The sequence below is a fragment of the Corvus brachyrhynchos genome, unplaced genomic scaffold (assembly GCF_000691975.1).
Source record: "Corvus brachyrhynchos isolate BGI_N302 unplaced genomic scaffold, ASM69197v1 scaffold18, whole genome shotgun sequence".
Classification (NCBI taxonomy): Eukaryota; Metazoa; Chordata; class Aves; order Passeriformes; family Corvidae; genus Corvus; species Corvus brachyrhynchos.
This window is the reverse complement of record NW_008246064.1, coordinates 5,145,548-5,167,877: the sequence shown is the minus strand read 5'-3', so window position 1 is coordinate 5,167,877 and position 22,330 is coordinate 5,145,548. Positions and strand designations below refer to the sequence as shown.

The window sequence follows — 22,330 nt, the reverse complement described above, 5'->3', positions numbered from 1 at the left end:
CCTGCAAAATAATTATATTTTTTCCTCCAACTCTGTGCAGAAACTGAGTCACAGACAAATTGAACCTCAGATGTATTAAGGTGTGCCTCACAGCGGTACTTTATGTTTGAAGTGCCTGGTTGAAACAAACAGTTCTAAGGCTCAGTGTTCTGGAGTCACAGATGCTCTTAATCCATAAAATACTCATGCCAAGTATCCAAGGCTGACATGCAAAAGGAGATTCACCACCAGTGAATGTTCTTGTAAGATGGAAACCACGCTGTCTGTCCTGCCTGGGCTGTTACACGTCTGTGATGAGGTGACAACAATTTTCACAGGATGTAAGAGATGTAACTTCCATGGTCCCCTTTGATCCCCCTGTGTCCTACGGATGTCCTCTACACTTGGCAGGCCAGACTTGCTCGGCTGCTGAGTGTGTGGTTTCTGTATGTCTGGTAAAAGCTTTTCTGGCAGAGCCTCTCAGCACTGGAAATGGTTCTTGTGGACTTTCTGAATACATTAGCACACGATGAACACATCCCAGCAGCAAGACTTTAAGATCTAATGGTGTTTTTCTCCCTTTTAGTGGTTTTCCATTTGCATCGATTACAGCTACCTCAGTCTCCAATCGCAGCACTCAGGGAACATTTGTACATCCATAAAAACACAGAGGAGCATCTTCCCCAGAACAGCTTATTTAAATTTGTCTGTAAGCAAAAACTGAACAAGCAAGTTAGGTGTCCTTTCAGTCCTTAAGGAAGTGGAACACACTCTCCAGTCCCCCTGAAATGAGCAGGGGTTGAAGACATTCAAAATGCCAGGGTGGTTACTCTCGCCTCACTCCACGGCATGGCACATCAGCCAACATCTGTACCTGCATTCAACCCCAGTCTCCTCTGGGCCTGTGGCTGCTTGACTGGCAGAGCTGCAGGGCTCCTTAGGAAATTAAATGGAAGTCCAGCTGCAATTTTGGAACAGGACCAAAGATAGGAACTGAGTAGGGGGACCTTTTTGATTCCAGAAAAGCTAAATTTATCAGTGAGAATTAGGATTTTCTTTGAAGGAAATAAATACAGTACTCTATACCACTAAACCCATAAACTAATAAAACATATTAGAGCCTAATTATTTTGCAGGTTTCATGTTGAGTGACTATTATTAGAAAGTTGTCTCTTATTATGTAAAAGCCATCAAGAAAGTTTGTTTTCAGAGAAGAATAATAGCTAAAGAACAGTTACCCATATTACCTGTTAATTCCTTTAAACACAGAAGATGCTAACTCTTCCCCAGATATGTCAGGAGTAATAGTTTCTTCAAGTAATAGATCCCACCCTGAGTTGTTGATGTCCAGTGTTCCAAGTCTGCCATCTTAGGAAAAAACCTCTGGTGCAGTAATCTCTGGTGGAGCCCTGAAAGCTCACACTGAGGACCCAGACTGACCATGAAGATGCATCCTTGTGTTCTCAAACTCTCCTTTGAGTGGCTTGGGATTTTATGCTCATTAATCTGCTCCCTTTTGATGGGCTTGAGTCCCCTCTGGACTAACCGATCATCTACACAAATCTATGGAAGCACAAGAAGTGAACCAAATTCAGAGGTCTTACAGCCCGCTTAAAAATACATATCCCAGTTCAGCCTCATAGTTTTTATGCGTCTAAGTCTGTCCTGATTTATGCTGGCATCAGAGAACCACCCTTGGTTTGCTGATGTACGTATAACCAGAAACACAGATGTTGGAACCTGAATTTTCTAACTGGTGGTGGATGTCTGCTGGTTCTTAAATGGGTAATAAACACAGTTTAAATCTGTCTGTTCACAATTCAGACCTGCCCTAGGAACATGACCAAAAATACAGCTGGGGTAGATACACATGTCAAATAAAAAACAGGGTGCTTACAAGAGAAATTATCTGCTGCTGACACTGATTTTTGGCAGAAGATAAGATCAATCTTTCTCCTCAAAGGCTGCTGAAAACAATTCTAGTTTGTACAAAGGCTGTACAAGAGCTTTACAGAAAGCAAACTGAGGCTCAGAAGAAATATGCCCTGTTCCTTTTTGTCTCTGCTCCTGATTGTATTTTAACTGCTGGCTGAGATACTGTTAAAATAATGAAAAAGAAGAAAAAGCAACCATTAAAGCTTTTAAGCCATGTGCCATGAGATAAAGGTAATCCTGATACTCACAGGAGTATTAAAATGACAACAATAAAGTAATACCCATGCTGAGTGTCATTTTAGAAATAAGCAGTCAGACAGGAGGTTAATACAACACAAACCTCCAGCCCTCCCATCCTGCCACTGTGCCTCCCTATAGTGGATCAGACAGTTCAACCAGCTTAAGAGTTTTAGTGGCAAGGCAGAGATTCCCTTTCATAAACAAGGAGGTGAAATCCGTACTTTTAGTTTGGGGAAGTGTGATGAAAAAGTACAGGATTTCTGTAAAGCTGAGATCTCCATCTGCTTTTCACCTGAACTGATCTTCGGTCATTATTGTTCACAGCCTCTGGCCTCTCCTCTTCTCCATCTACCCCAACACAAGTGACCAAGCAGCCCACGTTTCCTCTTGAATCCTATAAGCATGAGCCTGAGAGACTAGAAACACGGATTCATTGTTCCTCGCCTCCGGACACAGGGCAGAGATTTTCTCTGCCTCCATCTCAAAGTGCAGCCAAGCCTCCCATCATGACACCAGCTCCCAGTGCTACCTCAAAACCAGTAAGTAAAGCTTGTGTCCGATTTTCCACTGGGAAATGTACAGGGTTGTGTGTGGACTGTGTCTTGTGGTACAACTGATGGGCTGCAGTGTGTGTCCATACTGTGGGACAGAATGAGAACAAAGCCTTTTACTTCAATTTCCTTCAGAATTTGGCTGGGAGGGTATTGGGAATCCAGAGGTGGTGGCTCTCTTCTGATTTACCTAACTAGTAACTAATCTTTGCACTACCTTCAAAGTGAGTTTTGCAATGGCTACAGATCTCGGCATACACTGCTGAGATGCCACCCCAGAGATGGATAAAATTTTATTTAGGATTGTCTTTTATCTCCTTTTAAGAAGAGCTGATGAGAGAGTTAGCAGCCAAAGAGAGCACATAAAAAAGAAATTCAAAGTCTAAGCTGCCAGGGTTCTGAGTTCCTGCTGCCTCTGGAGTCTGAGATGACTGGAACAGCTGGTGACTAATAGCACAAGTCGATATCACACCTCCTGCCCCGGCTCAGAGAGTAGAAAAAGAAGGGCAGCTCTACCAGGGCATTTATCCAGCCTTCCACATAGCACAGGTGTCTTCATAAGAGTGGTTTCTTCAGTTCCTGGTAATGCATGAACTCAGCAGTTCCTGGGAATACATGAATTCCAGCCTCTGATATTTTCCAGTACTGCATGGCTCTGTGCCTCCTCCCCTCTCCCTTGGCCAGCCTGAGCTGCAGAGGCATCACGCTCCTTTTCTTTCTCCTCTGCCATTTTGCCCATTTTCCCTTTTGTGTTAATTCCTTCACATTGACTGTATCTTTCCATTCCTCTGACTCATGGAACCAGCAGACCATGACATGTCACCAGAGTAAACTACCCTGCATCTGCCTTGCCCAGCTTTTTCTCTTTTTTTCCCTCTGAAATACAAAATCTTCAACATTTTCTGTATCTAGACATGTAGAACTGCAAAGGGCATACAGGTTCACAAGGTCAGTTGCTACAAATTCTGTTTTGTTCCAGTTCTCAGTGATTTATTTAAAAGCAGGAAGTTTCCTCCCACTCACCCATGGGAAAGTTGTTCCAGGATCTGAACACGGTAACACAGCAATCCCAAAGCCTTTTTGCTTTTGTGTGAGGTACCTCCAGTAGCAGCAGCTGATGTGATGCTGAAAGCATTTGGGTCCTGGATCAGAGTTCATGTGCCATGTCAAAGTCGTTCACACACATCCCATAAAACACCTGCCCTGTTTTAGGAAGTCTCTGGTTTTCAATCTCATTTTTTCATGGACAGGTTATAACTATTTGCTCTTATAATTAATGGCCGTTTTCATTCATTGTTTGCTACATCCTGTTTTACCAGTAGCCAACCTTTGTTTTTTTAGATCAAGCAAGCCAAACTCTCCCTACAAATTACAGACTTTCTGTTCTTCTGCTGTGCAAAAGTAAATCATTTAAGTATTAAAATGAGTCCTACATTTGTAGTTAGGGAACCCCAGCAGTAGTTTTGCTCCAGCCAGCTCACTGCCTTTCCATGTCAATATATTCTTGGGAATATACTGACCAAACCCAAAGGTTTGTAGGATAGAAAAATGTTTTGGGTAGGTTTTAGTCAATCAGTTATATTATTTGCATATGAATGTGTTTATCTGTGTTATGCAGCTACAGAAGAGTCTTTTGTACCTGTTAGAATAGAAGTGAGGAAACAGCATAATCTTAGCATATTCCGCTGACTGAAAGACCGCAAAGTTTGTTTTGGTTTTGATTATCTGCTGATTCAGAAAACATGAAGCTGAGTACAAGATGCCAGAACAAAGAAACAAAATTCTCAGCAGGTTTTTATGAACAGTTGTGGTTGTATATGTGTACAAGAGAGAGTCTGGGGGGGTAACTCAGAATGCTGGACTCAATTCTCTCCTCTTCAGAAGATACAGAAATACATGGGATGTGTAGCACCTGATTGTCTGGTACCCTCTGTACTCATTTATGTCTGAGAGCAGTGAGTGTGCAGAGCTGCCAGTGAATCATTAGGGTTTTGGTTTACTTGGCAATAAATGTCAGCAGCCACAGATCAGTGAGGAACAAAGCTCTGGATATTTAATTTTCAACAGAGACTGGAGAGAGAGATTAGATTTGCCATTCTCTTCTAGAAGGAGACACTGTTAGAGAGAAAGGCTGAGTTCCCGCAGGAGGACATGAATCTGAAGCTGATGAGTGTTCCCTCAGGACTGCTGTCTTTCAATCCCTGCAAATTATTGACCCAACATTCCTTTGCAAATACAATAGCAGTAGATAAACATTCTTGACTTGAGTACTGTATTTCAAGCATTTCATTTATTCTGAGCTGTGTGTTCGTAAATACATCATTTCACAATCATGTGCCATAAACAAATCTGTAAGAGGCAAACTCAATTTCTTCTTTACTTACATCACCATTTGCTGGCAGAACAATTTCAGTTATTTTAAAAATACGTTATAAATTATATGATAAACGGTTTCATAGTGGCCATGCTGTTAGGTGATCAGTTTAATGATATGGAAGCTTCTATGTTGACATCTGAAATGAGAAGTTGACTCTTGTCTACAGGGCTCTGTCAACTTAAATCTCATTTACTTATTACATTGCTTAACTGGTAATGATAATGTGTGAGACCCCAGAACTATTACAAATGATTCATGATTGCCATATATATTGCAGTAGGAAAGAGGAACCCTTGGACCCAGACACGGAAATATATTATTTTAAAAAAACCCAAACAAATCAGAAGAACAGATGACTATAGGAAGATGCAGTATCAGGACTTGGAATTGGTCTTAGCCCATTTTTATAATTGATGGCATTTAAAGCTGGTTCTGAAATTGTTTTTTACCTGTCTGAGACTCAGGTGCAGAATGGTTAAATCTGTTCAGTAAGAGAGAAGACATGGAGGGAAGAATAAAAATACTTATTTCCCAGCAGATATAACCAAAACCTTTCATGTTGTAGTAGCACTTCCAACAGTGGGTATTTTGATGTGATTTTTAAGCCTTTGATTCGGGGGCGGGGATAAATAGCAGGAGGCAGTTCCTCAGAGAGGGAGATCCTCCTTCAGTGAGTATGATCTCAACACAGTACACAAAGCTAAGCAATTAACCTCATGCTAAATGGGTGTCTGTGGTAATCACCAAGGTCTGGATTTATCCCGCCTAAGTTTAGAAACCTATCTGAGCTGCTTAAGCTGGGAGTTCGGTAGCTCCACTTGTCTCTGTATCCCCCAGAGAGGCATTTGCAGAGGATGAATCAGATCCCCAGGGGGCTGAGGAGCCTCCGGTGCTGACTGTGAAGGGATTGACTGACCTAGGCACGCTTTAGATGCCCAAAGCTGGAAGTGCTGGGGCTGTCACACACCACTGCAGCAGCTCTGTCAGGCTCTCCCCTGCGTGTGTGGGTGTTCCTAGTGGCTGAGTTAGAAGGTTATAAAGAGAAATTCAGCTGATAAGAGATCAAAGCTGTACCTAGAGATTACTGTGCGCTGCATTAAACGGTAAAGGAGCAACTTGATTTTTCACAATGCAGTTCAGGACTCTGTACTTTGGCCTTGTGTTGTTTGGATGGTGTAACCTTCAGGCAGTAAGTGGTAAATGATAACTCTTCTCTAGTGTGACATTACGAACCATGAAAGGAATGCAGAGAGGTTGCAAATTCAGTAACGAACGTGTTTGCGCCGTTTCCACCTTGTCCATATTTTGAAGTGGAGTGTGGTACATTGGGCATTATGTGGCTGGATCCTTTTCTTTCATCCTTTCTTCTTCCCCTGATGCATAAGACACTGTGAAAATACCACTATTCCCTGCAAACACAAGCATTTCTGTGGTACCTCATTTCCTGGCCCTTACAGGTTTCCCCTTTCCCAACATGAGAGGAGCCCAGGCCAGAAGGTGCTGGCTCCAGATTGGAGTGTTGTCCTTGAGGTCTCTTTTGGTGGAAGACAAGGCTGGGGCTTCCTCTGCTTGCAAGAAGTGACAACGGCAGAACATGCCTACAAGGGGTCCTTTCCATACGATTGTGTAGTGAGCCACTGTCCTCCAAATAACTTTCAAGCCAAGTAATGTCCCAGAGTGTTCTTAACAAGAGGAAAAGTCAGCCAGAAGGTAGTCAGAGACTTACTCTTATCTTGTGTGACTGAGTCCTGTTAAAACTGCAGACAGAGCACACAGAAGGGAGTCTGGTCTGTATTCATTTTGCACAGTCCTTGCTGGTCCAGCATATGGGAGAGGAGAGACGTAATGTACAGCTGGGACTCTCTTCCAGTCCTGGATAAAAGGGAGAAACCAGATTGTTCCTGCAGCTACTCGCTTGTTAAACAGTAGCGCTTCCCTGCAAAGCTATTCATGCTGTTCCTTAGCCAAAATGTAGTAAACTCCAAAACAGGGCTGTTAACTTGTTCAGCCTGAGAGGCTGTTACATCACACCCTGTGCTGGCAAGGAGCCTGGGAGCCAGGATGTGTGCAGCAGGTCCTTTGGTTTGGCTCTCTCCAAAAAGCCACCTATCAGAGCTCCATAATCTGCTGGGTGAGTAAAGAGATTGAAATCTGATGAAGAGAACAGAAAAGTGTTCTTTGATTCTGAGGTTGTCTTAAAAAAAACCCAAAACAGTACAGGCAGGGGATAAAGGAATCCAGTTTTCCAGCGTACCAAAACTCCTTATTTCAGCATTTGTGTGGTTTAAGGCAGTGTATGAGAGTGCCAAGACATTACTGAGATTCAGCTGTGATTCACACCACAGTGAACTGATCACCAAAATTAGAGCCCAAAAGGCTCTCATTTAGCAGTGACAAAGCTCTGGCAGTGCTGGTGTGTCCAGGCTTTTTCTAAGTGCCTTAATAGCAGCACTCGGGTAGGTGCTTGTGTTCCCTAAGAGATCCCAGGGGCTCTAACAAGCTATCCTTGCTTAATCCTTTCTCCCTATGGGAACTGTTGCTATCCATGTGAAAATGTGTTTAAATTTAAAATATTTCTCCAATAGTGAGCACATTACTAATTAGTTGCAAACCCAGTAAAGGAATCACTCTGCGATGAGCTCTACAACAATTATGAAAATACTCCTGGGAAAATGTTTGGACCCACCTGATTTTGATTTCAGTCTCCTTTGACAGAGCATCATGCTGGCTCCACTGAATCGAATATAAATTCATAGGAGAATTATTTAATATGGTTGGAAAGTCCGTAGTGAGATTTAGTGCAACATAAAGAATAAGTGAACCAGCTCATTTGAATCTGAACTTTACAAAAATAGAAAGCTTCAGCTGTATCACACTTTTTAATTACAGCTCCCATTTTTTTAATGTTCTGTTTCCCCACTTCACTTTCTCCCTATTAGCCATATCTTTTGTATCCCATTTGGTGGTTTTCTCCCATTTTAGTATTTAGAATATGCAAAAAGCATCTTGTTTTCCCTTTTATACTGATTTGTTGGGGTTTTTTTTTAAAGCTATTTACTTGTTTTAAAAGAAAAAATGTTCAACCACAACCTCCTGAAACACTGGTGTCCTCATATATTTGTATTCTGGTTGCAGTGTCCAGATTCATGCAATCAGTCTTACAATGCAGAGAAATTTTATTGCATAAAGATGATTTTTTCTGCCCTAAGGAAATGTGCATCTGTGTCAACTTTAGGCTTTTTCTGCAGCTACAAAAATAATTTAATTTACTATCTATGGGTTCACTCAGTGGAGAATTTATTTTAATGACATGAAGTCCTACCATTCCTGTTCCTCCTGGTCCTAGATCAAAAGGAGGAAGGTGAGGTGGAAAGGATGAATATCCAGCATGCTGAGTCCAGTCAATTCCCAGCTGCTTCGACAGCTCTCATGAGGCTATAAGTAGCTAAGGCAATTAAAAGTAGAGCATCTCTGGGGCTTTTTAAAGATACTCATTGGTACTGCAAAATCATGACCCCAGCACTCTGAAGACAGAGTCAGTAGCTTAAACCTAAATTACTTTTATCACCGTAAATCCTGCACTATGCATGGTATAAAAAGGCTAAACCTAAGGATCTGGCCTCGTGTGTCTATATAAATAGATACCTTTTGGTTAAGTACCATGATGTAAGAGGGTGCTGGAGGGACAGCCTCATGTTACCCATTGAACTGATTTCTCATGGCACTTTTTTTTCTGAATTTTAGACTTGTTAATTTAATAAGCATCCTGTTATTCTGCTTAGAAGATCAGAACTTCTGGTAAGAGTGACCTCCATCAGTGATTAGAAGCCGGATGTCTACTCTGTGATTTAATATAAAGCTGCAGTTTCATGCAGGGTCAGTGACAGTTTCTTACCAGCTGTATCTGGGCAATTTTGGAACACTGAAATTATCCACCATCAGGGTTGTTAATTCATAAAGCAGTAGGGATTGTAGACCAAAGTTTTTCCATGAGAATGGAAGAGAGATACACAGCTTTGAACCTGTTTGGTTGTACCTTTCCTGCTTCTGGATCAGACTAGAGGGAAAGTGACCTAAGAATAAGGAAAAAATTCTTATGGAAGGGAACTCCTAGAATTCCTAATCATCTTCATCTCCCTTAACTCAGTTTTGTCTGTATTTTATTTTTAGATGCACTGTCTTTAATGGCCAACAGATCTTTAAAGAATGTAAAAGGCTGGTTGATACCAGAAGGAAATTTTCTGTGTAAAGCAGTCGTATTCCTTTCTCACTTCCTCACAACATTCCCCAATGCCTTCCTCTGACTGGATGAAATAAACTGGTGAAGTTAGGAGAAATAAAGGAGACAACCCAAAAAGGGCTCACTCCTGTTTGCCTTCTTTCTCTCAGCTTTCACATTTTATAGTGTCACTACCTGCTTGTGCAAGAGGAGAGCAAAACAGCTCTTTAAAAATGCAGCTGGTTTGTTTTTTGGTTTGTTTTTTTTCTTTTAAGATTACAATCAAGCAAGTCTGGCCATTTGAAAGTCAGCTGCATGGGCTGCTGACTCAGAGAAGGACTAGATACCATCTTGGCAGCAGCTTGGAAAAATGTTTCCATTGTGCTGGTGAAATGAATGCAAAATATTTATTCTTTGAGCTTGTTCACAACAGCAGCTCAGTTCTCAGCTGGAACTGAGGGTGTGGCCATGTGGAAAGCATTTGTAGGAAGACAATAATGATTTGTACAGGGCCCAAGGTGTGCATAATCTTATTTTATGATTAACAAAGGAGAAGTCTCCTACCATATGGGGTTTATAAGTTGAAGCGTAAACCAGTGAAGTAATCAACAGAGAATAAAAGAGATAAAGTAATGGAGGGAGAAGGTCAGCAAAACAAAGGAAGGGAGCAGAATTCAAGAGGGGAGGGATTACTTTAGTCTTTTTGCATGTTTAGGGTTACAGTAAACTGCCAGTGCTAAGGTTAGTACCTTAGACTTTTGAAATTTTGATTTATCATACTTTGTCACTTGCAACTGCACAAGCCAGGGCATCTGTGGTATGTAGAGAATCTTCTTCCTTGTACCTCTGAACAGAAAGTTATTAACTGCTATTTTGTGGTATATGAGCACATATGATTCAAGCAGAAAAATAAACATGCTTTTTGCCCTGGGGACCTCGTTGTCCAAGAGCCTGATCTAGCAAAACAGGCCAGGCAAATTCTAAAACTGTAAGAAAGCATTGGCTTAAGCAGGGTTGTTCCTAAACACTACCTCCAGTGCATGCCTGCAGAAGAGATTTTAAGTGTAGCCATAACAGAGTTAGCAATGACAGAAGGCACTGAGGAAAGGTAACCTGAAGGTTACAGCACTGGGTTTGGTTGGGGTTGCTATGTATTTATGTTGCTGAATCTCAGGTGCTGTTTTGTTCTGGCTGATGTCAATGTGGTGATGGCCTTGATCCAGGAAAACACTTAAATGTGTGGTTGGATTTAAGCACAGTGGTAGCTCTGTTGGAGTCAACAGTACTGGAGCACTTAAAGCTAAGTGTGTGTGTCAAGTCACTTTGCTGGATCAGGGTCTTTGTGCAATTTTTATGGTCTATTAAAACATTTAAAAATGACAACAGCAGGTACTGAAGATGAGAAAGGAAGCTGAAGGACAGAGGATGAGAAAAGAGGAAAATATTAAAGGTTCAGAAAAGAGAGGAGAGGAGAGGAGAGGAGAGGAGAGGAGAACATTTAAAAATGACAACAGCAGGTACTGAAGATGAGAAAGGAAGCTGAAGGACAGAGGATGAGAAAAGAGGAAAATATTAAAGGTTCAGAAAAGAGAGGAGAGGAGAGGAGAGGAGAGCTCTTGGTGACAAATGCTGCTGACTGAGTGGCAGGGAGGATGGCAGCTGGAAGATGGCTATCTGCCTGCTGTTGTGTGTCTGGCATTTCTTTGGGTGTCAGGATTGTATTTACTTGGAAACATTCATGGTGTGTCCTACCTCAGGACCGAGCTCCTTGTGTAAATGGGAACAGCTACAGATGGAGACACAACTTATGAGAGAAGACACCTGACCCCTTTCCTATCCCTTTCCCTTGAGGCTGCCAGAAACAACTGCACAAAAGTACATCCCAACAGACATCCTGCACACAGGAACAGGACACTGCCAAAGCTGATCTCTTAGGAAGCACTGTGAGGAATACAGAATCACAGAATTATGCAGGCTGGAAAAGACCTCTAAGATTATTGAGTCCAACCTTTGACTGGTCACTGAGTGCCACATCCAGTCATTTCTTGAACACCTCCAGGGATGGTGACTCCGGCACCTCCTTGGGCCTCTTTTCCAATGTTTAACAACCCTTTCCATGAAGAAATTCCTCCTGATGTCCAAACTGAACCTCCCCTCATGCACCTTGAGGCTATGGCCTCTTGTCTTGTCACTGGTTGCCTGGGAGCAGAGCCCAACCCCACCTGGCTGCACCCTCCTGTCAGGGAGCTGTAGAGAGTGATAAGGTCTCCCCTGGAGCCTCCTTGTCTCCAGGCAAAACCCCCCAGCTCCCTCAGCTGCTGCTAACAGAACTCACTCTCTAGACCTTTCTCCAGCTTCACTGCCCTTCTCTGGACACGCTCCATCCCCTCAATGTTTTTCTTGTGAGGAGCTCAGAACTGGACACAGCACTTGAGGTGTGACCTCACCTGTGCTGACTACAGAGGGACAATCATTTCCCCAGTCCTGCTGGCCGCACGAGTCTTGATACAAAATAGTTGACACAGAAAGTGCACAACTGTCTTTCCTGGAGTATGCCATGAGGGCATGGCTATGGTACAATATAAACAGGTTACTAAGTAGTTTCTTCCATCATCAAAGATTTTATAGGTACAGAGGTTACACTCTGAAGATACGGATGTGTTCTTCGGCCTTCTTTTTCTCATGACCTCGAGCATTTGGCTGTTGCTGTTTCAGGGAAGAAATCTTGGAATTCACTGAGGGTTTCAGTTGCAGAGTCATTAAGGAAAGCAAGAGTTTAAAGAGGAGAAAAATAATGCCAACAGCTGATCAAGGAGACCTGGCTGCAACCATCTGCACCATCAGAGATTACTTGTGCAGCCCCATGTCACTTGGTCTCTCAGTGCCTCAGTTTCCCATTTATAAAAAAATGGGGCTACAGTGCTCTAAGTCAGAAATGTTCTAGTGATAAATACATTAAAAAATTATACTTAACTCGGATATTTTTTGAACAGGAGTTGCAAGTGGCTTAAGATAAGCTAAGCAGATTCTATCTAAGATAGAATCTGTTGTGTTTAAAGTTTGTAGCAACAAGCTTTTACACTCCAGGCTGTAACTGTGGCCAGGAAGCCCTCATGTTTTCAGAGCACATCAAGATTTACACAAAAGATCACTGTGAAGTCAGCTGCTCTTCTGAGCCCCAGGGAGGCATGTCAAGAAATAATTTCAGCTCTTCGCCGACATTTAACTACAGACTCAATCTGCATCTAAGGTTACATGCTGTGAACCCAGCATTTGACATATCCACACTGAAAGCATCCACTGCCCATGACTAAACTTTTGTATCTGCATCTCTACCAGCTCTGCAGGAACATGAGCATGGTGGCTGGGTTGCTGGAGGTGTATCCCTGCTCCTTAGTGTGGAACTCATTTCACTTTTTTCAGTTCTACTTCCTGGAATACAGGGAAAAGCCTTACCACTATTTGCATGTCCCTTTATGATCTTGTTTGTAGTCATGAAACATTGAGCTCAGGTGCTTGATACGCTTCTTGCTCAGCACAACCCTTGTTTCAGCCCTTCCAGAGCGTGTCAAACCACAGAACCAGCACTGAACACAATCTGGTTTCACTGGCAGTGTACCTGGAATGATGGAAGGATGTAGTTAAGAGGCTGTTAAAAGGGAAAGCATGTGTGGCAGAAGGAAGATATCCATTGCATGTTGCTGTCATGGCAGATTATTTTGTGCATAGCAATTAAAAAAAAGAGGCAGCACACAAAAATGAGGCCTGGAGTGATCAGCAGTAATCTGGAATGAATTCAGGAAGGTTAGGTTCCTCCAGCTATGCACATTCAGTGCCATCTGAAAAACAGCTTTTAGTGAAAAATTAATTTACTTGGAGATTACAGGTCAACCATAGTCTGTATGTTGAAGGAAGTTCATTAATATGTTGGGGGTTTTGTGCATAATAGCAGCTACTGTGAGATAACAGGCCTCACAAGCTATAGTGGGGCCCCTGATAGCATTCATGCCTCGAGTTTGTCAGCTGCAGGGTGGGCTTGAAATCTAATGCAAACACACAAGCCCTGAGTGCTACAAGGAAGTTCTCCTCGGTGTTCAAAGTCTTCCTAGAACTTCACTGAAAAAATACATCATTATATTTGCCTGCCTCTTTGAGAGAGCTTCCAAAAGCTCCTTCTGTAGCTCTCCTGGGATTCTCAGTTGTGGTGAGCCCTGCAGAAAGTGCAGAAAGTTTCCTATTTAGCTGGTTACCTGCACCTTGAGGCACAGCAGCTCGTGCCACAGAGGGGGTTATTTGTTCAGTCCAGGTCCATGCAAATTTCTTGAAGTTTTATTGAGGTTCTGGGTGACTCAGCTCTGAGCAGAAGGTTGTCTGTATTTCTCAGAAAGCCACCCTTGTAACTCTGCCCTACATCTGATGTCCAGGTTCAGTAGATCTGATTCCAGCCTTTCAGAACTGCTGATGGTCATAAAAATGACAGGCTGGGAGAGCTGGGGCTGCTTGGAATGGAAAGAACTTCAGGGAGACCTTAGAGCACCTTCCAGTGCCGTAAGGGGCTACAAGAGAGCTGGAGAGAGACTCTTCACAAGGGCGTGTAGTGACTGGACAGGGGGAAATGGTCTTAAGCTGAAGGAGGGAAGGTTTAGAATAGATTTTAAGAAGAAATTATTTACTGTAAGGCTGGTGAAGCACTGGACTTGAGGTTGTGGCTGCCCCATCTCTGAAAATGTTCAAGGCCAGGTTGGATGGGGCGCTGAGCCAACCTGGTCTAGTGGAAGGTGTCCCTGACCAGAGCAGGGGGTTGGAACAAGATGATCTTTAGGATCCCTTCCAACCCAAACCATTTTGTGATTCTAAAATTACATTTTGATGATGTACTACAAGTAGTTTACTAGAATTTTGCATAGTTTACTCAAGCCTCAAGTGTGGTATCAATTAACTTCAGGCTTTTATGGGGGAAAGTGTTTCATTTTAAGTTTAAAAAATATCACTGAAAGCTGGTGTAATAAGTGTTCACACAGTGAAGTCACTACTCATGAGTGAGCTTTGAAATATAACCCTAAGATGAAGAAAGCAAAATGGTAGATAGTAAATGTGTTTATTTGAATCAGATTTGGCTCTGAGTATTTTTTTTTTCATTTGTTATTCTCAGTGGCCTCGGTTCTGCAGATTACTCATCAGTACTCTGGCCTCAATCCAGCTAAAGTACTTAAGTAAGTGCATAACTTTAACTAACACGAATAATCCTGTACTCAATGCCAGCAAATGAAGACCCACATCAATATGGGCTCACTTTCTTCTTTTCCATTCACTTCAACTTAGTGGATGCTTACCTGTTTTTACCATTAGTAGCATCTTAATCTGTTCTGTTTGTTTAAATGTACATTTCTCACAAGAAAATATCTACTATATTCAGGCTTAGCACCTGATTGCTGCAGCTCTCTCCCGCAATAATTTCCCCTTGCTCTTAACTGAGCCCCTGAGTGTGATGAGAGGTTGGTCCTATTTCAAAGAGCCTAAGGAGCACTCAAGCATATGTGTAAAAGCAGCTGAAGTCTTTTTGAGCATATACAGTAACAAATATTTACTACAAGAATACTTAAAAACTCTGGAAGAGATAAAAACCAAGTGGCATTCGTGTGTTTGCAGTCAGGTAGAACACTTGTGACATCTGTATTCGTAACAAACTCAGGTTGGTTCCTCACAAGTGCTTGACTTCTTTCACAGTTGTGTTCAAAAGGACAGGATTTAAATTGTTGGGCTGTTTGATTAATAACATGTCACACTGATAATTTTGATTTGGACTCCACCTATACTCAACATGAGTAATCTGAGGAAGGAATGCTGGCCACAAGGGCTCGTCTAGAGAATGCCTCTGATATTCTTGACTCAAAACTCCACCTTAGCTGAGTAGCAGAGTGATACAGGATCAGACACACAGCTACAGATTAGAGGTTATGTAAACAAATCCTGACTCTTCTCCACTCCTGCCTTGACTTCTCTCTAAGAATTTCACTTGGGATCTAGTCTATTCCTTCATATTTTCCTTTCTTTGAAGTTTATTTTTCAGAAGTGCTTAACTCTTCTCTCACTGGGACCATTTTTTTTGCCTTAAACTGAGGTGCTGGAGGACACTGTTTGTGTGTAAAATAGGTTGTTTCTGGTGTTAGATCAAAGGAAGTTTTGTAAATCTTTTCTGTTCTCAATTAAGTCAGGAACAAAACTCACTGGGATTAAAATGCAAGTTCATTTCCATACAGAAATATTTAGGCAGGGCTCACCACTAAAAATGTGAAATCTCTCTGCACGTTCATTTCACGTATCTCCAGGGTAAGGAGATTTCAATACTCAGTATTGCAGTGGGGAATTAGTAGAAAAGAATATTGTCCATTTCATCATCTTTCCTTGTGCAGAATGCACTCCAAATTTCCTTTTTTTTTTTTTATTATTAATGATTTGGCTAAAATTTATTGTTGTTCCATTTATGTTACCCATTTGGCCTGCTAAAGATCCTCAACTGCTTATCACTAACAATTAACTCTGTAAAGTAATTAATATCATAGCTACTGTTATGTGGGAGGATACCTGTAGCAGGAGGCTCGTTATAAAATGTAAAAGCAATATACAGTTCTTCTGTATTCCATGCCAAAAGGCTCCTGCTTTGGATCACTGTGTGAGTCATATTCTGATGATATTGGGATGAAGTAAAAAAATCCTTTCAGGGTAGAGTTCTTATCCAATGGTAGACTCTGTCTGAGCTGTTTCGAAATGAAATCATTAGAGCTTTTTCAGCCTCACTGTAAATACTAGAAATACATTTAGACTAGATACTCTTGCTCCCTCACTTTCATATCTGCTGCAGGACAGGTGTGCCCCTAATTCGTCGAGGGCCTCTCAGATTAGGGACAGAGCACCCAGCTGAATCCAGTAAGGATCCAGTGGGGAACATTGTCAGTGACAGGCTTTTTAATGGGGCTTGGTTACCCTGTTCTAAACAAATTGTAAAATCTGAGCCACCTTCATTACACACAGTATGCACTGACGTGAGTAGAGCATTTAATATTTCAAAAGCCTTTTAAGACCAAAGCAATTTTTATTGCATTCCTTCTGGATATGGGAAATAAAAACCCGAATCCAGTATTTTGTATGAAGCATCCCCTTCCTTACTGGTTTGTTTGGTGCTGGAGCAGACTTTCTTTAGAATAAAAGGTAGAAACTACAGTTCCTGCTCAGCTGCTTTGTTCACTCTGAGCTTTTTGAGATGAAGAGGACTCCGTGTCAGACCAGACCCGGAGCTCTGTGCTGGGACCGTATCCTCAAACACCCCACAGACTCAGGGACTGCCACTCCAGTCAGCATTTGTACCACACAGGTGGCATTTTCAAATACAGAAGGGATCCAAGCTGGGATCCTGACCTCAGCCTCACTGATTAAAGTGTTCTCAGCTGTCATAAACCCACCGGTATCAGTTACCACACTATAGCAAAAAACAAGCAGGAGTTTAATTTACAGTTTAACCAGCAGATGAAAACTTTTTCTCTCCAATAACTTGTCCTTTTCCACTTCACAAACCAGGCTAAAGTAAACCAAAAATAAGCAGGAAGTGTTCTAAATTAATTTTGCACAGATTGCAAGAGAATAAACATATTTATGACATACATTTGGGAAAAATGGTAAGTTGTTCTTTGACAGTTCATCAGGAGAGGAGTTGTTAACTACTTCAGTTGTGTAGAACTGTAATTGTAGTACGGAGCAGTAGCAAATGGTGGGAAAATTACCATTCGTAGTTTACTCTTGCATTCAAAATGGCTTTGCCTTGATTTGCATTTAGATGGGAATTCCTTCTGTTGCTCTTCAATCCATTAGGTTTTATAAGGTAAGTAGCTTTTTTTTTTCTGAAGTGCTGGGAAGGGCATTCAGTTTTACTGCTGAGCTGTGCAGGTGGCACCCCAGCATATCCATATTCAGCCATCAGGAAAGAGAAAGGCAGCCTTGAATTTACCTGGAAATGCCTATTTCTAAATAAAGCACAGGTAACACTTTTGTTGCAATGCCTGAGTAAGTCTGTTCCACACAGAGTTGTGACTTGCAGCAGCATTTCTTTTTTTAGGTTATTCATTCTATTCCTACCTAGTCACCAAAGACCAATATGTAATCTTTATTAGTACTCAGACAATATTTGCTTTAGAATTTTTCTCTTTCAGGATTAAGGCTACTTTTTTGAAGGGAGGGAGAAAAAGAAAATTTACATTTGTATTAGATGCTTAGTAAACTGGTTTTTGTACATAACATACATATAAAGAATTCTCATTGAATTATCATACTAAGACTATAAATATTTTTCTAAAGATTGGACAAATATAGAAAATAAAAAAAAAAACCAAGTCTGGAAGGGACATTAAAAATTCATTTTCCCCCATCAACACAATCAACTATATGGAAATAATAATGAAAAAATGAGATTTTTTTTAGCCTATTAATCCTCCTGTGATGAAGATTTTAGAGTATTTTTCAGCAAAACATGCTGGTGCTTCACTTCTGTTGCACTCAGAAAGTTCTCCCAAAGTCCAACCTAAGAATTCTTTGCTAAAGGCTAAGTAGATAACTTCTCATCCCATAACCAGTGGACGCAGAAGATAATTAATCATTTTTCTTCTTGCAAAAACACATCATGTTTGGAGACTGTTGAGGTATTTTCCTTCCGTCTTCTTTTTTTTCTTTTTTTTTTTTTTTTTTTTTTTGCCTTTGTAGATGAAGAAACTGGGATGTTTTCAAGTTCTTCTTTACAGGTCATGTTTTCTGAACACCTAGGTCATTGCTGTTCCTTTTTTTAGACTTAGTTCATTCTTCAGTTTAATCCCTAAAACTGAATGCAGTATCCCAGCTGGCATCTAACCAGGGAATGTGTAGAACAGATGCTCCATGTCTTACCTTTAACACATTTGTAAATAGTGTGATTTTTTTTTTTTAATTTCCAAGAAACTGACATTGTAGTCTCACATTTAGTTTCACTCCCAGGTCTTTTCCTTGCATGACTTCTGAAAGTCAGTCCTTTCCCATTTTATTTTTATTCCCACACACAACTTACCCATATTAAAGTGCATCCTGTTTTTCAAAGCACTGCAGCAATTTTCAAGATTATTTCAAGTTCTAGGGCTGTCCCTAAAAGAGCAGCTTCTTTTACCACTGAGTCACTGTGAGTCATTTGAAAATGTGGTCAGATTATTCATTATTTCTTCATCGAGCCATCGGTGGAAACACTGAATGATATTAGACAGAACACAGACCTCTGTGGAACCCTCTCTTAAACCCTTCCAGTTAGATAAAGAAATCTTAGTACCTTCCTTGAGAATATTGTTGTGACCTTTAGCAGTTGTTTCACCCAGACAATCTGGTTTGCTTGTGTGTGTGTCAGGCAAGTGTCAAAAGTCCAGTGAACTCACACTGCATCTGCTCCCCTCAGCACTTCCAGCCTGTCATTAGAGAGACTGAGAGTGCCTTGGCTTTGGGTGCACACCTTGGCTGTTACTGATGATCCTTCTTCCCTTTATCTGCTTGAAATGGGGGTAGTTGTTCTCTTACACATCCTGGAATCAAAGTTACACCAAAGAGTGTAGGGCAAGATGACAGGAAACTATATAAAAAATGATGATCTGCTGATGTTAATCAGGGTTCACGTCCCTGAACCATGGCTTAAATACTTAGCATGTTCTTATGATAAAGAATGATGTTCCTTCAGTAGGACACAGGACTGAAAGGACTCCTAGATTATCAGAAAAAAGAAACAGAGATTATCAGATAAGCTTTAATGTATTCATTATAAGTGCATCTATAATTTACAGGACTGATTTTACTTCCACAGAGTATTAGTCACTCCTCACTCCCTTTACCCTAGGAAGCTAAAGAAAACAGCCAGAGACAAAGTAAGCAGTTACCAATTAAAATTTACATTCCAGCCTTCCCAGAAATCTTAAAATCTCTTTTGTTTACATCTACCTTTTATGACTTTTGCTGTTGTATCAACCATGAATTGTTTTACTTTGTCTCTACAAAGATTGATGCCACTGCTGTATTAAGGTTGTGTTGTAGGTCTGTGGGGGTTTTTTGGCATAAATAGCATTCCTGTAAAAATGTGGCAAACAAAAAGTGTATTCAGGCAGTTTTGGGTTTGCACATATTTCTCTTCTTAACTTTTCTCTCTAGCATTTATGTTGCCTGGCAGTATTTAGGATACAAGCGTGTACTGTCCTGTTGCAGTGGGTATCTCAAACAGTTAAAATGGGTTACCTGATACACTCTGATAGCAAATTTTTGAAGTATAATTTGGATAAATCCCTTGATTATAGTTAAGGGAAACCTTCTGTGGCAGTAGAACAAATAGGCACAGAAAACCCAGGTAGGAAATGTTGCAATATATAATATCACCCTACTGGAAATTACAGGTCCTTTTAAGGAAACATTTTTTCTTTATCTTTACCCAGTAATCCTTGTGTAAAATTACAGAAGGAGTTTGTATAGAGACAATACTGTTGAAAAGATCTTCTAATTTGTCTAATCCTGTCCACAACGAACAGGACAGTGTGTTGACCATGATTTAGGCTGACTTAAGAGTGGGTTGTTCCCAGAAGGTGTGGTCCCACTGTCACTCCTGCCCTAGACAATTTGTGTGCCAGTGCTGATACAACTAAACAGTGAGTTGGATCAGGAGCTGATCTGGATAAAACCCAATCTTTTCTTTTAGTCCCTTTGGTTTTCAGCTGCATCAGTTTCCTGTTCTGAGTCACTGTGTTGCCTACAAGCCAAAAGGAGCCAGAAAGCAAAGCGAGGAGCAAAAGGAACGCCATGATCAGCAGCTTGTGCCAAAATTGGTTTAAACAAATAGTGAGACTGCAGGCACATTGAAGGATGGGGTTTCAGCCTTTAGTTCTCCATTTCCTTTGGGTTTCTTTTTTGAGCAGTGTGGATGGTACAACATGTTTCCATTACAAATCTCTGTTGTATATTAAATTACTGTCTTTTTATTATGCTGAGTTTCTCATAGTACTCTTAGTCTGGATGTAGATTCTGCCACTGTAAAACCCCAATCTTGCAGTGAGCTCTGAGGTTCACAGCACAGTGTAGGCTTAACTGACTTCTTATGAACATATCATGTTCTGTAGCAGGTGAAATTCAATGCACACCTTTCAAGTCTCAGTGTCACTTCCAGCTACATTTCCTCATGGCTAGTGCTTACTAGATAATTATGGGGAGTAAATAAAAAAAAAATAAATAAAATCAAGGCAGTTATTTCCAATCAGATAGGTCATCTTCTTCTCTTCCTTTGGTTAGGAAATGATGTTAAAAATTCTTATCATTATCAAGGTACACGATAAGGAAGATAATTAATTTAGAGCTGTTACAGCTAGCTCACAGAGATAATTAAAAGCTTCCAAAGCATTTTGATTAGTAGGCTGAAAATATTATAAATTAATATGAACTGCTCTGGTATCTTGTGTGAGTGGTCAGTTAGAACATTTACTGAAATCCTGTAAGTGTCTTAAAAATACACCTATGAATGAAATACTCTAGAATTTTATTTTCAAAGGATCTTTACAGTAAAGAAGAACTGGCTATTGTTAACTTCCTCATATATCCTTAGAAGTGTCCTTAGAAAGAGGCAGCTTGGGAAAAGAAAAAAGCTGTCACCAACAGTTAGTTTTCTTGCTTGAAGCTTCACTGGACTTGAGAAATTACAAGACGGCTTTCTGTTTTCCCATAAATTTTGGCACTCTCTCCCCATCATAGTTTTATTTTCATTATCTTTCATATTTCCCTGCGTTTTATGCACATTACTGTGCTGTCCTAGGTCTAATCAACCTTCCCTCCTTGAAGGGCTTGCTGAACTTTTGAAACGTGAGCTTCCCCTTGGGACCAGTAGGTTTAAAATGTTCCCTGATGGCTCCTGTGACTCCTTTGGAGTACCATCCATGTGTGTCTGCCCACAAGATCTGCTGCTATTGCCAAAGAAATAATCTGTTTATCCCCTTCTACAGCATCTGTGCCTGAACTGGTCGTGCTGAGCTTCCTAAGCAGCCAGTGGGGACCTGCTCATTACCGTTAAGGAAGCCCAGCTAAAGCTTACCACACCTCACCGTCAAAATAAATGTAAATGACGAATCTATTTCGAATATTTTCTTATTTCCCTTGCTTCTGCCGTAGCCTGGCTTAGGGGCTCTGATGCAAATTTGGGGGCAGTAAATCCCATCCCTCGTAAACGGAAGCGTCCCGTGGTGTGAACCTCGTCCTTCAGTCTCTGCTGCCAGGGCGGCTTTGGGAGGGCAGAGCCGCGCCGCGTACCCGGGAGACGCCGACATTCGGGCTAATCTTGAATTGTAACTTAATCTGGAATTGTTTTAAATGGGAACGAGCGCGCCCGTGCCCAGAGCGGGTACCCCGGGATAGAGCGGGTACCCTGGGACAGAGGGCACCTCGGGACAGAGCGCGTATCCCGAGATAGGGAACACCTCGGGATAGAGGGGTATGGCGTGTATCCCGGGATAGAGGGGTATCCCGACATAGAGCGGGTGTCCCGACAAAGAGGACACCCCGGGATAGAGGGGGTATCCCGGGATAGAGCGGGGACCCCGGGATGGCGGTACCCCGGGACAGACCGGGTATCCCGGGATAAAGGGCACCCCAGGAGCGGGATAGCGGCTCGGCGCACTTGCGGGAGCTCCCGTCACACACAGGGGAACCTCCCTCAACACCCCTACACCCCCCGGGGGGCAGTGGAACCGTCCGCTTCCCCGCCGCTGCCTCGCAGGTGAACGCGCGGGAGTGTACCAATCCCCACTAGTGGGGGGAGAGAAGGGTTTCCCCCGCTTCACCTTCTCTCGCACTCCTCTAGTCCAGAGCAGCCCGGAGAACAACCGAGCCTGAGGAACGGGTTGCGAGAGACAGCGGCCTCGGCAGAGCTCTCAGGGCACTAAACCTCCCCCTCCTCGCCCTCCCTTTTCCACGCGGAAGTGGTAGCTCCTTCCCCCCCCCCCC

At 41.9% G+C, this 22,330-nt stretch overlaps 1 protein-coding gene across 1 annotated transcript in view; it reads left to right on the top strand.

The window, feature by feature from the left end:
- The window catches only part of PRKAG2 (protein kinase AMP-activated non-catalytic subunit gamma 2), a 216,921-nt gene that overhangs the window by 144,829 nt on the left and 49,762 nt on the right, over positions 1-22,330 (top strand). Inside the window, exons 4-7 of the mRNA XM_017746720.1 lie at positions 2,479-2,693; positions 14,454-14,514; positions 21,334-21,398; positions 21,709-22,103. Coding sequence (XP_017602209.1) covers positions 2,479-2,693; positions 14,454-14,514; positions 21,334-21,398; positions 21,709-22,103 — 736 coding nt within the window. The remainder of the gene's footprint in view (positions 1-2,478; positions 2,694-14,453; positions 14,515-21,333; positions 21,399-21,708; positions 22,104-22,330) is intronic.